The sequence below is a fragment of the Nicotiana sylvestris genome, chromosome 7 (assembly GCF_000393655.2).
Source record: "Nicotiana sylvestris chromosome 7, ASM39365v2, whole genome shotgun sequence".
Classification (NCBI taxonomy): Eukaryota; Viridiplantae; Streptophyta; class Magnoliopsida; order Solanales; family Solanaceae; genus Nicotiana; species Nicotiana sylvestris.
Window position 1 is genome coordinate 152,385,799 of NC_091063.1, and position 12,082 is coordinate 152,397,880.

Consider the following 12,082-nt stretch of genomic DNA (forward strand, 5'->3'; position numbering starts at 1 on the left):
AGTACTACTCCCTCAATTCCAGTTTCTATGAACCTTTCGGAATTCGCAGATTATATTGATTAACTCTCTACGTGAATCACATAGAATTTTAAATTTTTTTAAAATAAAATTTATATATGTAGAAACTATCTAAAAGTACTACTATAAGACATAAAATAATAAAAAAAGGGAGACAGAAGGTAGAGGGAGAAAGCTTATAGCCTGTTTGGCCAAGTTTCTTTTTGGCCAAAGCGTTTTTTTTTTTGGCCAAAAGCACTTTTGGACAAGAATTGAGGTGTTTGGCCAAGTTTTTGGAAGGAAAAACAGTGCTTTTGAGGAAAAGCAGAAACAGTTTTAGAAAAGCAAAAAAAGTAGTTTCTCTCCAAAAACACTTTTTTGAGAAGCACTTTTGAGAAAAATACACTTAGAAACAGTTTTTAAAGCTTGGCCAAACACTAATTGCTGCTCAGAAGTGCTTTTCAAACTAATTAGCCAAATACAAACTACTTCTCACCAAAAGTACTTTTCGAAAAAGCTGATTTTTGCAGCTTGGTCAAACGAGCTATTAGTCAAAGAACTTTGTTTGAGTACCTAAATAATAAGTTCACATAAAATAGAACAAAGGGAGTATTGAGCAATTTGAAATAGTATTGGGGTAATTTTAGACATTTTCCGTAAAAAAGAAAAGAGGAACATAAAAAAAGGGAGACAGGAGGTAGAGGGACAAAGCTTATATACTACTACTAAAAATCCAATGGCATTCCCGCGCAAGAAGCAGCAGACGGAAAAGGAGAGTGCAATGAAATCTTCAATTTCAACTAAAAGGGTCGAATCTTCTGAACCCAAGACATCAAAATCTGGGTTTAAGCCAACAGTAAGTACTTCACACAATCCCTAAAAAGACTCTTGTTTTGGCTCCATAAATTTTGAATCTTTTTGTTTTCTTTGACTTACAAATAGGTTTGTCTGAAAGATTGGTGGCTTAAAAGGGCTGAAGCTGATTCTCAGGGAAGGACTCTCGCCGTTGCTGGGAACACTTCTCGAGAGTAAACTTATTTTTTTTTTCTGCTTTCAAAATTTTGTTGCAATTTATAGTTGTTTTATATATTTGGGTTTTTGGGATTTAGGATTTTACTGTGTGTTCATGCAGTTTTTCCTTTTTTTTTTTACTTGTCAAGATTCTATCTTTTTTAAATTTTGTTTTCCGACTTCTGTTGCAATTTATAGTTGTTTTAGATATTTAGGTTTTGGCGATTTAGGATTTTACTATGTGTTCATGCAATTTTTCCTTTTCAAGATTCTTTTTTTTTTCCAGAGTTCTGCTGCAATTTATAGCTGTTTTTAATATTTGGGTTGTTGGCATTTAGGATTTTACTATGACTTTTCCTTTCAACATTCTTTTTTTTTTTTTTTTTTTTTGGTTTTCAGAGCTCTGTTGCAATTTATAGTTGACCTCACTTTGTGGGATTACACTGGGTTTGTTGTTGTTGTTTATAGTTGTTTTATATATTTGGGTTTTTGGGATTTAGGATTTTACTATCTGAAGTAGAATACTTGCAGACTGATTAAAAGAAGGAGGTGGTTAAGTAATTTAGAATGAAGGACGTGGTTTACTTCGTTGGGGAAGCTAGAATTTTCTCAAACTTAAGGCCTTATTTATATTAATAGGGCCCTAGAAAACAGCTTTTCTGAAGTTTTATGTTACATCTGATTTAGTAAGTGGCATTTTAAACTCAGATCCTTTTGTTTTTAATACTTTTCTGTAGAGGTCAGGCGATGCGAGTATTCTCCTCTGCACCAATTCTCAAGGTATTTGATGTTTTTACTCTTGAGACCATCGATGGGATATGCGTTGTCCTCAAAGGCTTCATAAACAAAACTCATTCGGAGGAAAATGGTTTTCCGTCTGAGGTATGTTACGAGGGACTTGCCATATTTGTTTGCCTGCGAAATCTTTTTGTTGATTGCGAAGTTTATGAATTCAATGAAGGACAAAACAAAATGAGAATTTGATATAACCAGACACTTTTTGCTACAAAATAGATGATTTTGTTTCATGTTATCCAAGTAGTGGTATTGTTTGATTGGACTACCACTCACAAAGATGGATGCTCTCTCTTATTGGAGTAAGGATCTGTGGTTTGTCTCGACTGTAAAAGAAAAGGAATTAAATAATAGCAGAAAGAAGAATATAATCAGTTAGGGCACAATGGTAATAGAATATATAAGTAATTACAAAGATAGGATTAGAAAGTATAGAACAAGACAGAGAGAAAGACGAGCACAACTTCCGTTTGCTCAAAAGCTGTTTTTTCTAGTCGCAAAGGGTCACATCCTACCCGAACCCCCTTTAAGAAATATCCTCGTAAAAGTAAAAGAAAATCTTTAGATATCTCACTGTAGAGAAGGATCCGATAACCAGCTAACTTTTAGATATCTCCGCGATTGTCTTGTTAATATTTTAAAGAAGCCAAAGAGGACCACCCTTCTGTTCTGCATTTGAGCATTTGTATTTGTGTCAACCCCATAACTGAAGCCTTACTTAGACTCGGAGACTCGGATGGAGTACAAAAATAATAAGTGGAAACTGTATGTATAGCATATGTAGTTCAGAAGCAGATTTCTCTAGACATAATGTAGAGATTCATTTGATAAGTTGCTGAGATAATCTACCTAGGATTCTTGACTTTTTAGTTTCCAAGGTATTTGGCACTTAAATAACGTGGAACAATTTATTTGATTGCTAATAACCATTGCAGTGAGAACTAGCAAAAGCTATCATTTTGAGTAGCTAATTCAGTGTATGTATAACGGGTACTGTTCTAGAATATATATAACAAGGTTTCTCGATGCTAGCCTCCTCTACTATACAACGTTTTATTAAATTTTTATTTATCAAAAGGCCTTTATGGATTAGGTAGTAAATGAAAAATTAGGAGGGAGCAGGTGTGCTCTATCCAAAATACTTCTATTCTTCTGTAAATTGGTGTTGAGTTCTGTTTTTTCTTGAAGTTGAAAAGAGAATACTCTCATCAGACATGTTTAGAGAAGTAGCAAAGCTTATATAGGTAGTTCATTGTACTAATAATATTTGTTGTAATGGTTACATCAACTATTTTGGGTGTCTATAAGGTTAATTTTTTAGATATCAAATACTCCTAACATTATTTGAAAACAAAATTAGTTTCCTTTTCATCCCTTCCATCTTCTGCAAAAACCCGGAAAAAAGAAATACTTTTAAGGACTTGGTGCAGTTTCTTACACTTAGGGGTCGTTTGGTAGGATGCATTAGATAAAATAATGCTTGCATTAGCTTTGCGTATTAATAATACCTTGTTTGGTAGACATTTTGAACCTATGCATTAGTTATGCAAGCATTAGTTATACATCCTATTTGGTATTATCCTATGCATAACTAATGCATAGAAAACCATGGTATTAGCAATGCAATGGGTTTTAATGCATGTATTAGCTTAGGTTAAGACAAAATTGTCCTTCAAAATTTATGCTTGATTAAAATATGCTAGTTATTATATTAATGCAAGTTTAAAATAATTCAAATAGTGAGAAATAAAATTATATCTCTAGTAAATAAATAAATACTTAGCATATTTCCTTTTTTATAAATAAATATTTAGTTCTACTTTACAATATAGGTAGACAAATCAAATAATTTTTTAAAACTTTTTCATATAAAAATATTTCTCAACATATGTTTCTTTTAAAAAGTTTGAGTGATGGACTAGTTTTGAGGGTATTTTTGTAAACAAGCAATTCTTTTAGAAATTGTGCAATGCTTTAATACATCAAACCAAACAATTAATAAGAAATATGTCAGCATAGCTAATACCAGCATAACTAATGCAAGCATAACTAATACCAGCATTACTAATACACCATATTCAGCATTATTCTTATGCACCCTACCAAACGACCCCTTAGGGATAGAATTCAGGGATTTCTTTGTTTGATGTTGTTTTAGCACGCATAGTTTGTTGACCAAAGACATTCAATTAATTATGGATCCTTTAAATTCTTGACATTGGATCTTTCTATTCAGGTGTTCGAACAGTTTCTTTTTGGTTTTCCTCCTCAATGGGAGGTGTTCAACAAAAAATACTTAGGAAGAGAATCTAAAGGTAAGGCTGCTGCAAGCGATGCCCTTGGTTTCGAAAAACCATCTGCGTGCTCAGAAAGTATGTTCACTCTCTGAACCTATTTGGATGTCTGAAAGTTGCTTTACATCTAATGAAGGATGTGGTTCACTTTGTTTGGATGGTTGATACCTATTATATTGTATCGTATTGTTACTTTAAATACAATGTTTGTTTTGATTGTTACTTGAATTTTATTGTGCCATATCGTTAAATCCGTCGTTACGTAACGACGAAAAGTGCCACTTTATGGAACGGCCGATTTGATGTGATCGCATCATCACCTTATTTTTCTCTCATCTTGCCCTTCCTTATTGTTAAATAATCTTATTTTATCCTTTACCCTACCTTTTTATATAATAATTCTACCTCGTACCTTACATTTATCTTTATAATATTACAAGTTTGTTCCTCATATTGTTGGTGCATGACATCATGAAACGACGACAAATAATACAACCTTCCAAACATTGTATACATCAAAACGATACAGTACAATACAATACTATACTATATGATACAATATGAAACGATACATAACAACCATCGAAACAAGCTGTTAATTTTTGTCGTATTTTGCTAATGCGTTTTTTGCAACATGCAGAGGTTAAAGATCTAAAGAAGCATAATGCGAGAAAACGGTATGAAATAGAAGACGGTTTGAAGAGGGGCAATCAGAAGCAGAATGATGGAAAAATTGCAAGTGAAGTTATTGTACGAAAGAAGACAAAACAAGCAGCGAGGTCGTCCGGCAAGCTTAATTCGAGGAACACTTCTACAAGCATTGCAAAGGAGCAAACTGATGATTGTAGAACAACTTGCTTTAAAAGCACAAGCGCATCCGCCACAAAAAGCACAAAGAGAAAATTGACATATGTCAGTAGGCATTCATAGAAAAATTATCTTAATCACATTACTGGTTCTTTTAACATGAAATTGCACTTCCAGTTTACATGCTTAGCAGGTTCTAATGCTTAATGTGTCATTTTGTACTTTTATGGGTAGATCCAAAGAGTGTGAACTATACAAGTTTCCAATAACATCAATTAGTTGATTAAATATTAAAGCATAAAAAGCGTCTCCTTCCCTTCGCTATAAGCTGTGTTCCCAAGTTGGGGAGTACAGGTCCCAGATCTTTCCTTTCCTCTATGGCAGGAAGTCTCTCCAGCTTGTCTGGTTAACCGGTTCTGAACATCATTGCTAAATTCAAATTCCATCCTGAGAAGGTACTTTTGGTTTTATATTGACTACTTTTAAGTTGTTTATTTTTCCTTGATTTACTTAGGAAACTCCTCAGAAAGAGAAAGAGGCAGTTCCAGTTATCTCTCCTGAACCTTCGAGTTTTAAAAGATCCAGATCAGGTGCATTGGTCATCAGAGCTATTTGCTCTGCCTCTGCCTTTCAATTTTTAGGGTTCTCAGAGGATTTTTTTTTATATGTATATATAAGGTGATTCTTGCCTGCATTTGGATTTCTGTAGGGAGATTGCTACTTCCTCCAATGGAATTTTGGCGCAATCAAATGGCAATCTATGATGCGGTTTGTCATCAAATTTTTGCATATACCTTTATAACTCGGCCATGTATCTTGGGATATCTTTTGATTTTATGCGCTGTATTGGTGCCACAGATTCTTTTCACCACAGGCATCTCATGTTATATGCATCTTCCACCCTTAGCAACTCGATTCTGTGCCTATTTTGAAGCAGATTTTTCATCTTTTAGGCATTGAAATTTGCGAACCTCTGGTTTATGGAGGAATAACCTAGGGCACTTATTTGTTTTGTATGCTTTTTGTTCGGCACTTCTTATAGGTTTCTTATATGAGAAGTAATTGATTATCTACTCGAAAATATCATTTGAGGAAGTTCTTCTCATGAGATTTTGCTGTAATTTTGAGTTGAAAAACTTTTTTAATTGGTAGGATCTCCTTATTCTCATTTGTTCGTATTTAGGAGATATGCATCTGAAAGTTGGTTCATCTTCTTATAACTACCTTCAAATATGTTTCAGGATCGCAGGGTTACAGCAATTAAACAAAGCAACTTGGATCTGGATAATCTATCTATAGGTGCTACGCGATTCCTTTATTTTGCTTAATATGAGTGGTTTCATTTCAAGAAATTTCCTCTTCTAGCTTTTGAACCTATTATTTACATGTAAAATAGATCTCCCTTACTACTTTTGCAGTGGTAGTGTTTTTCGTGCCAGTTGCTTATGTAATCTAATGTATGTTTACGCCTTTTGTAGTGAGTAGATCCGAACCATCAAGAAAGAGACGCCAACTCAGATAAGAGTTGAAGCTCCTTTTGGCTAGTGGAAATGTAAAGGTATGTGAGTATTCACCATTAACACTTTGAATAAGGCGTTCTTCTAATGGTCAATGAAGTAGGTGAGAACCATGAAGTTTCAGGTTCAAATCCCAGTGCAGGCAAAAAACACTAGGTGATTTCTTCCTATCTATCCAAGCCTTGGTGGATAGAGTTATATGGTATCTGTTATTGGTGGGAGGTGGCAGGTATCCCGTGGAATTAGTCGTGGTGCGGTTATCAACAAAGAAAAAAGTCAGGCTTTCGTTTCAAAATAAGCTAAGAGACTATGATTATAATTGGTTTGGATTGGTGAGGGGAGAGGAAAGATTTTGGATAGTTCCAGAGAAACTCCATTATAGCTAAACAGAGTTGATTAACTTTGCTATATCTTCTATACATGTTTTCTAGTTATGCTTTCGATTCAGACCGAAAAAAAACCTTATCCTTTCGGTTAAAGTGGATTGTTATCTAGTTCATATGCTGATAAATCTTTTAAGAAGATCAAATTCTTAACTTAAACTGAAAGAGGAAAGAACGTTTCAAGTAGAAAGCATGCTGAAAATTTCTTGATTAGCACATCCAAAATGAAAGTTGTCGCGCTCTCACCTAACTCTCTTCTTAATCTTTGTTCAGGGACAAATGGTGGGAAGGCATAAGGAAATGTATCATATTTTTGTACAAATATGTAAAGGCTCTGCTAAATGCCATTTTGGATGCATATTTATAAGACAGTTGACAGACACCTCTTTTGCTTCTTAGAATACCTTCAGACTGTGATGTTGAACGTTAAAGAGAAGCTTCGTATCTGCTTTAGCTTAATGATTCAATACACTTTCTTTTGTAGCTCATTACTGCAACTAGTTATGATAATACAGGTTCACTTGTACTGTATCTTGAATCAGAGGAAAGATGTTATTACTGATTTATTCTAAATCTTCGTTAACTGCAGTTAGATACAAATTAGTGCACATCAAACATATCGTGACTCCGTAATGTCTCCGGTACACGAACTTGTGGACAGTGGCGGAGCTAGATTTTTTAACAAGGGGATTTGAAAAACACTACTCTAAATTATAAGGGGATTTTACAAGTTATACATATACAATAACCTTTTTTTTCCCCCTATACGCAATACAATTTTCTGACAAAAAAGATTCAATTAAACCCTCTGTTTGCAACAAATTTATGCAGAGAAAATAAAATTGCAATCACAAACAACTATAAAGAAAAAGGATTTTATTGATAAACATTGCAGGTTATAACTCTGTTTATCCCTTGATTCTTCCCTCTAATTTATTCTACGTGATTCGAGGGCCTTAGCGGCATATTTCTCGAACGTAGGATGATGCTGATCTTCCTCAGATGTATTTGATCTCCATGAAAAGGAAGAGCATCGGTTGATCACTTCAACGGCTTTGAGAAAGATAATATTTGATGTCTTTGTGAATATTCCATGATTTTTTATGGAATTTCGAGATCGTCTTTGAAAGATACATGTAGCCTTATTTATAGGCATAAATTAGGATTTGGTTGAAGTAGCCACCAAGTAACCCTAATAGACTCCTAATATTTCAATAGCTGTCTTAAAATTAGGACTTATCTTGATCTGTTAAAATTTGAGTGTCTACACCCTCTTCATGATATATAACTCTGCCACTCCATATAGAAACCACTCCACATTTAGAACCTCCAAACCAGAGCAATACAATAAAAGTTTTTCCTTTTTAGACTTTTTCTCTATTGCATAGGAATTAGGAATGTAGCTAAACGAGAGGTGTTAGGAAGAAAATTTGGTGAAGATTTGTCAATATGGAAAGGAGAGAAAACATTAACGAAGTGGTGTCGTGGTGTAGTTGGTTATCACGTCAGTCTAACACACTGAAGGTCTCCGGTTCGAGTCCGGGCGACGCCATTGGTTCTTTTTTTTTTCTTCCTTTCTTACTATACTTTCCACCACTGTGATTTGCGGAATAGCTTCCAAATTTACAGGGAAAAAGCAATTATTTCAGCTCCGAACCATCTCAACGGAAATCATTACATATTTGAGTTTCTTTTTCATTTTTAGCTATGTCAAGTTATGACGTAAGTTACAACAACAACAACAACCCAGTGTAATCCCACAAGTGGGGTCTGGGGAGGGTAATATGTACGCAGACCTTACCTCTACCCGAGGGGCAGAGAGGCTGTTTCCAGGAGACCCTCGTCTCAAAGCAATTATTTCAGCTCCGAACCAGCTCAACGGAAATCATTACATATTTGAGTTTCTTTTTCATTTTTAGTTATGTCAAGTTATGACGTAAGTTACAACAACAACAACAACCCAGTGTAATCCCATAAGTGGGGTCTGGGGAGGGTAATATGTACGCAGACCTTACCTCTACCCGAGGGGCAGAGAGGCTGTTTCCAGGAAACCCTCGTTAAATTTATTAAAGCATTTGTTAGAGGCGGATTCATAAATCGAACTTTATGAGTTCGAGAATCGAAATCCTAATATAATCCATTTGATTTATTGGATTCAAAATTTATTAGTTATGCTAATTTAATAAAAAATTTAACACATATACAAAATTTAAGCTAAAATTAATAAGTTCAGATGAACCCTTATAAGTTAGCCCCATTTAATAAAAAATTTAACACATATATAAAATTTAAGCTAAAATTAATAAGTTCAGATGAACCCTTATAAGTTAGCCCCTGACTATTATTAGGGAACCAAAAGATTATAAATTGGTTTCTTCTGGCAGATTTCGTCATCATCCACAACAAGAGATTCCCACTAATTTACTATTCAAGCCGAAAGAAGAGTATAGAAATCATGACCTCCATCATCTAATTTAATTGTAAGTTCTTGTGGGTGATAAAAAGTCTCAAACAAAAAGAATAAACTTATACAAATATATATATTTTTAATCACTCCCAAAAATAATAGCCGACAACATATATATTTTATGAATATATGTGTATCATATATAAAAAATATACATATTTTATATTTTTTTTTATTCGCAAATACAATTAATTTCGGCCGTCCAGCCAATTGTATATTTTTCCCTTAAACATATTTTCTCGTGTATGGATCAGTGGATTTGTCTTTTTTTTTTTTTCATATAGAAAACGATTTAAAACTATTCACAAAAAGAGTTAAATAGAAAACGACCACTCTGTGGCTCCTCTCAAGTTTTGCTAATTTATTGTGTGGAAGAAAATATAGGAAGTTGTGTTTCTCATGTTCTTGTGTTTAGTGTAACCACTATATCCACTATCTTATGTTCAAATACATACGAAAAATCGACGCCAAGTGTAAGGTTTCCTACGATTTTAATCATTATTGTAAAAGATGCACGATCCATTTGGTTCTCAAATAAATGCTGATACATAATAGTTTTTTTAGAAATTAACTTAAATACTTGTTCTTTCAAATAAATAAACGGCATTAATGCATAATATATGGGTACTGTCAATTTATTAAAAAGCCAAATTTTATTCTTACCACTAACAAAGTGGATCAAATAGTATAATTCAATAGATGCTATGCATTTTCCTTTGTCTTTATTAGTTCGATAATATTAGTGTTAATATGATACCTCTTTTATATTTAGTTTGCTATTATCGTATATCTTGTTCTGTTATTATTTGCCATCAGTACTCCCTTAGTTTGCTATCAGATCTCTTTTCATATTTGTATACGGGTAAAACCAAAGCTAATGAGCACTCTGATTTTCTGGTGAGGCAAACAAAGCAAGGACGTAATTGCAAGGGATCAGAGTCAAAGCCAAGAGCCTCTCGTATCAAGGCCCGAACAAAACACCTGCCCTCGGAGCCATCAAGACCACGCCCCCAGAACCGGTTCGAGTTCCAAGACCTCGGGAAGTATTATCAAATGGCCGCTCACGATTAACAAAGGGACGTGATATCCATGTCCAACCGGATATCACGGCGTGAATCTCGGACCGTATAGGCAGCAGATCAACGATTAGTAAAAAGGAAGATTTTTACCTTTCTTAGAATTGTACTTAGGTTAAAACTCCCTTACTATATAAAGGGGAAGCTGATTATTTAATAGGGACTCTATAACATGCATATCAAGGCAATATACATTTGTTTTCTCTGCTTCTAAGGGTTATTCAAAGTTCTCAATTTTGTTCATAGTTCTTCTTAAGCGTTTGGTTCCGAACTGAAGGCAGGCTAATTGTTAGGCTCACAACCAAGCCCGGACTCGATACTACTACTAGTTTGGCCATTTATTCTATCTTTAATTTGCTCATCTAACACTATTAATCACTTGTATTGAATTAGTCTACATATCCTTAAAACTGCATATAAATTCAATTGTTATCCGTTTTTAAAGGTAAACAGTTTGGCGTCCATCGGATAATAGTGATAATTTGATACAAATTTCCATAACACACTCCATTTTATGCTTGTTCTTTGAGATTTTAATTTTAGGTCAGCCAAAAAATGTCAAACTCTCAGTTTGCTCATTTGAACATTGACGCCGAATTTGGCCACCACGGCGAAAACAACAATATGGTGCCTAGCAACGAGGTGCCCCCTGCTGATCTCAACGGAGTCCTGGTTGCAGAACCATTTGACACCAACTCGCATGTGGCCATCGACGCTAACCTACCGATTGACCCTGAGAACAACGTTCACGGAGGAGCCGGACCTACGACTCAAGGTACGCCTGAAGATGAAGTCGACATGATCAACATGCGAGTGATCTTCGAAATGTTACAGGCCCAACAGGCAGCGATATCACAGCTACAGAATCAAAGTCACGCCCCCAGCAGAGTTGAGCCTGAACCATCCAGAGAAAGCACCCGAAGGAGTAAGCACGTCACAGAAAGGTCGGATGAAGTTGAGCCCGGACCAACCCCCGAAATAATAAAAATGCTTGAGGAACTAACAAATTGGGTGTAATCGGGGGGAAGAAAATTGAGGCCAACAAAAAAAAAATGGAGACCTATAACTACAGAGTTGATCAAATCCCAGGAGTGCCCCCGATATTGGAAGGCCTGGATTTCAAGAAATTTGTTCAAAAGCCTTTTCCTCCGAGTATGGCACCGAAGCCAATCCTGAAAAAGTTCCGCATGCCCAAAATTCTGAAGTATAATAGAACCACATATCCAAATGAGCACGTGACCTCCTACACGTGTTCCATCAAGGAAAACGACTTAGAAGATGACGAAATCGAGTTGGTTTTGCTAAATATATTTGGGGAAACCCTGTCCAAAGGAGCAATGATATGGTATCACAACTTACCCCCAAATTCTATTTATTCGTTTGCTATGCTTGTAGATGCCTTTATGAAAGCGCATGCCGGGTCCATCAAGGCCAAGACCAGAAAATCAGACCTTTTCAAGGTAAAACAAAGAGATAACAAAATGCTCAGGAAATTCATATTGAGGTTTCAAATGGAACGGATGGATCTTCCCCTGGTTGCAGATAATTAGGTCGTTCACTTATGGACTCAACCCCCGAAGCTCCTTGGCTTCACAACAGTTGAACATAATTTGATAGAGTATCCGGTGGTAACTTGGGCCGATGTTCATAATCGGTACCGCTCAAAAATCAGAGTTGAGGACGATCAGTTAGGGGCCCCCTCCGGGTCTAGTTATCCCATTAGAACTAATGACAG

At 35.3% G+C, this 12,082-nt stretch overlaps 1 protein-coding gene and 1 non-coding gene across 3 annotated transcripts; both read left to right on the top strand.

Moving 5' to 3' along the window:
- Nucleotides 1-710: 710 nt before the first annotated feature.
- LOC104235859 (uncharacterized) lies at nucleotides 711-7,370 on the top strand. 2 transcript variants are annotated; one of them, XM_009789688.2, is made up of 10 exons: nucleotides 711-853; nucleotides 940-1,025; nucleotides 1,746-1,890; nucleotides 4,040-4,175; nucleotides 4,738-5,009; nucleotides 5,419-5,494; nucleotides 5,614-5,672; nucleotides 6,146-6,203; nucleotides 6,383-6,462; nucleotides 7,078-7,370. In XM_009789688.2, the coding sequence occupies exons 1-9, from the start codon at nucleotides 734-736 to the stop codon at nucleotides 6,424-6,426; spliced, it is 996 nt and encodes a 331-aa protein (XP_009787990.1). In that variant the 5' UTR covers nucleotides 711-733; the 3' UTR covers nucleotides 6,427-6,462; nucleotides 7,078-7,370. The 2 variants fall into 2 exon arrangements, with proteins under 2 accessions (XP_009787990.1, XP_009787991.1); XM_009789689.2 differs by having other exon boundaries at nucleotides 4,040-4,118.
- A 912-nt stretch (nucleotides 7,371-8,282) lies between these two features.
- Nucleotides 8,283-8,356, top strand: TRNAV-AAC (transfer RNA valine (anticodon AAC)). The gene has a single exon. It is a non-coding gene; the product is annotated as a tRNA-Val (tRNA).
- Nucleotides 8,357-12,082: the final 3,726 nt, after the last annotated feature.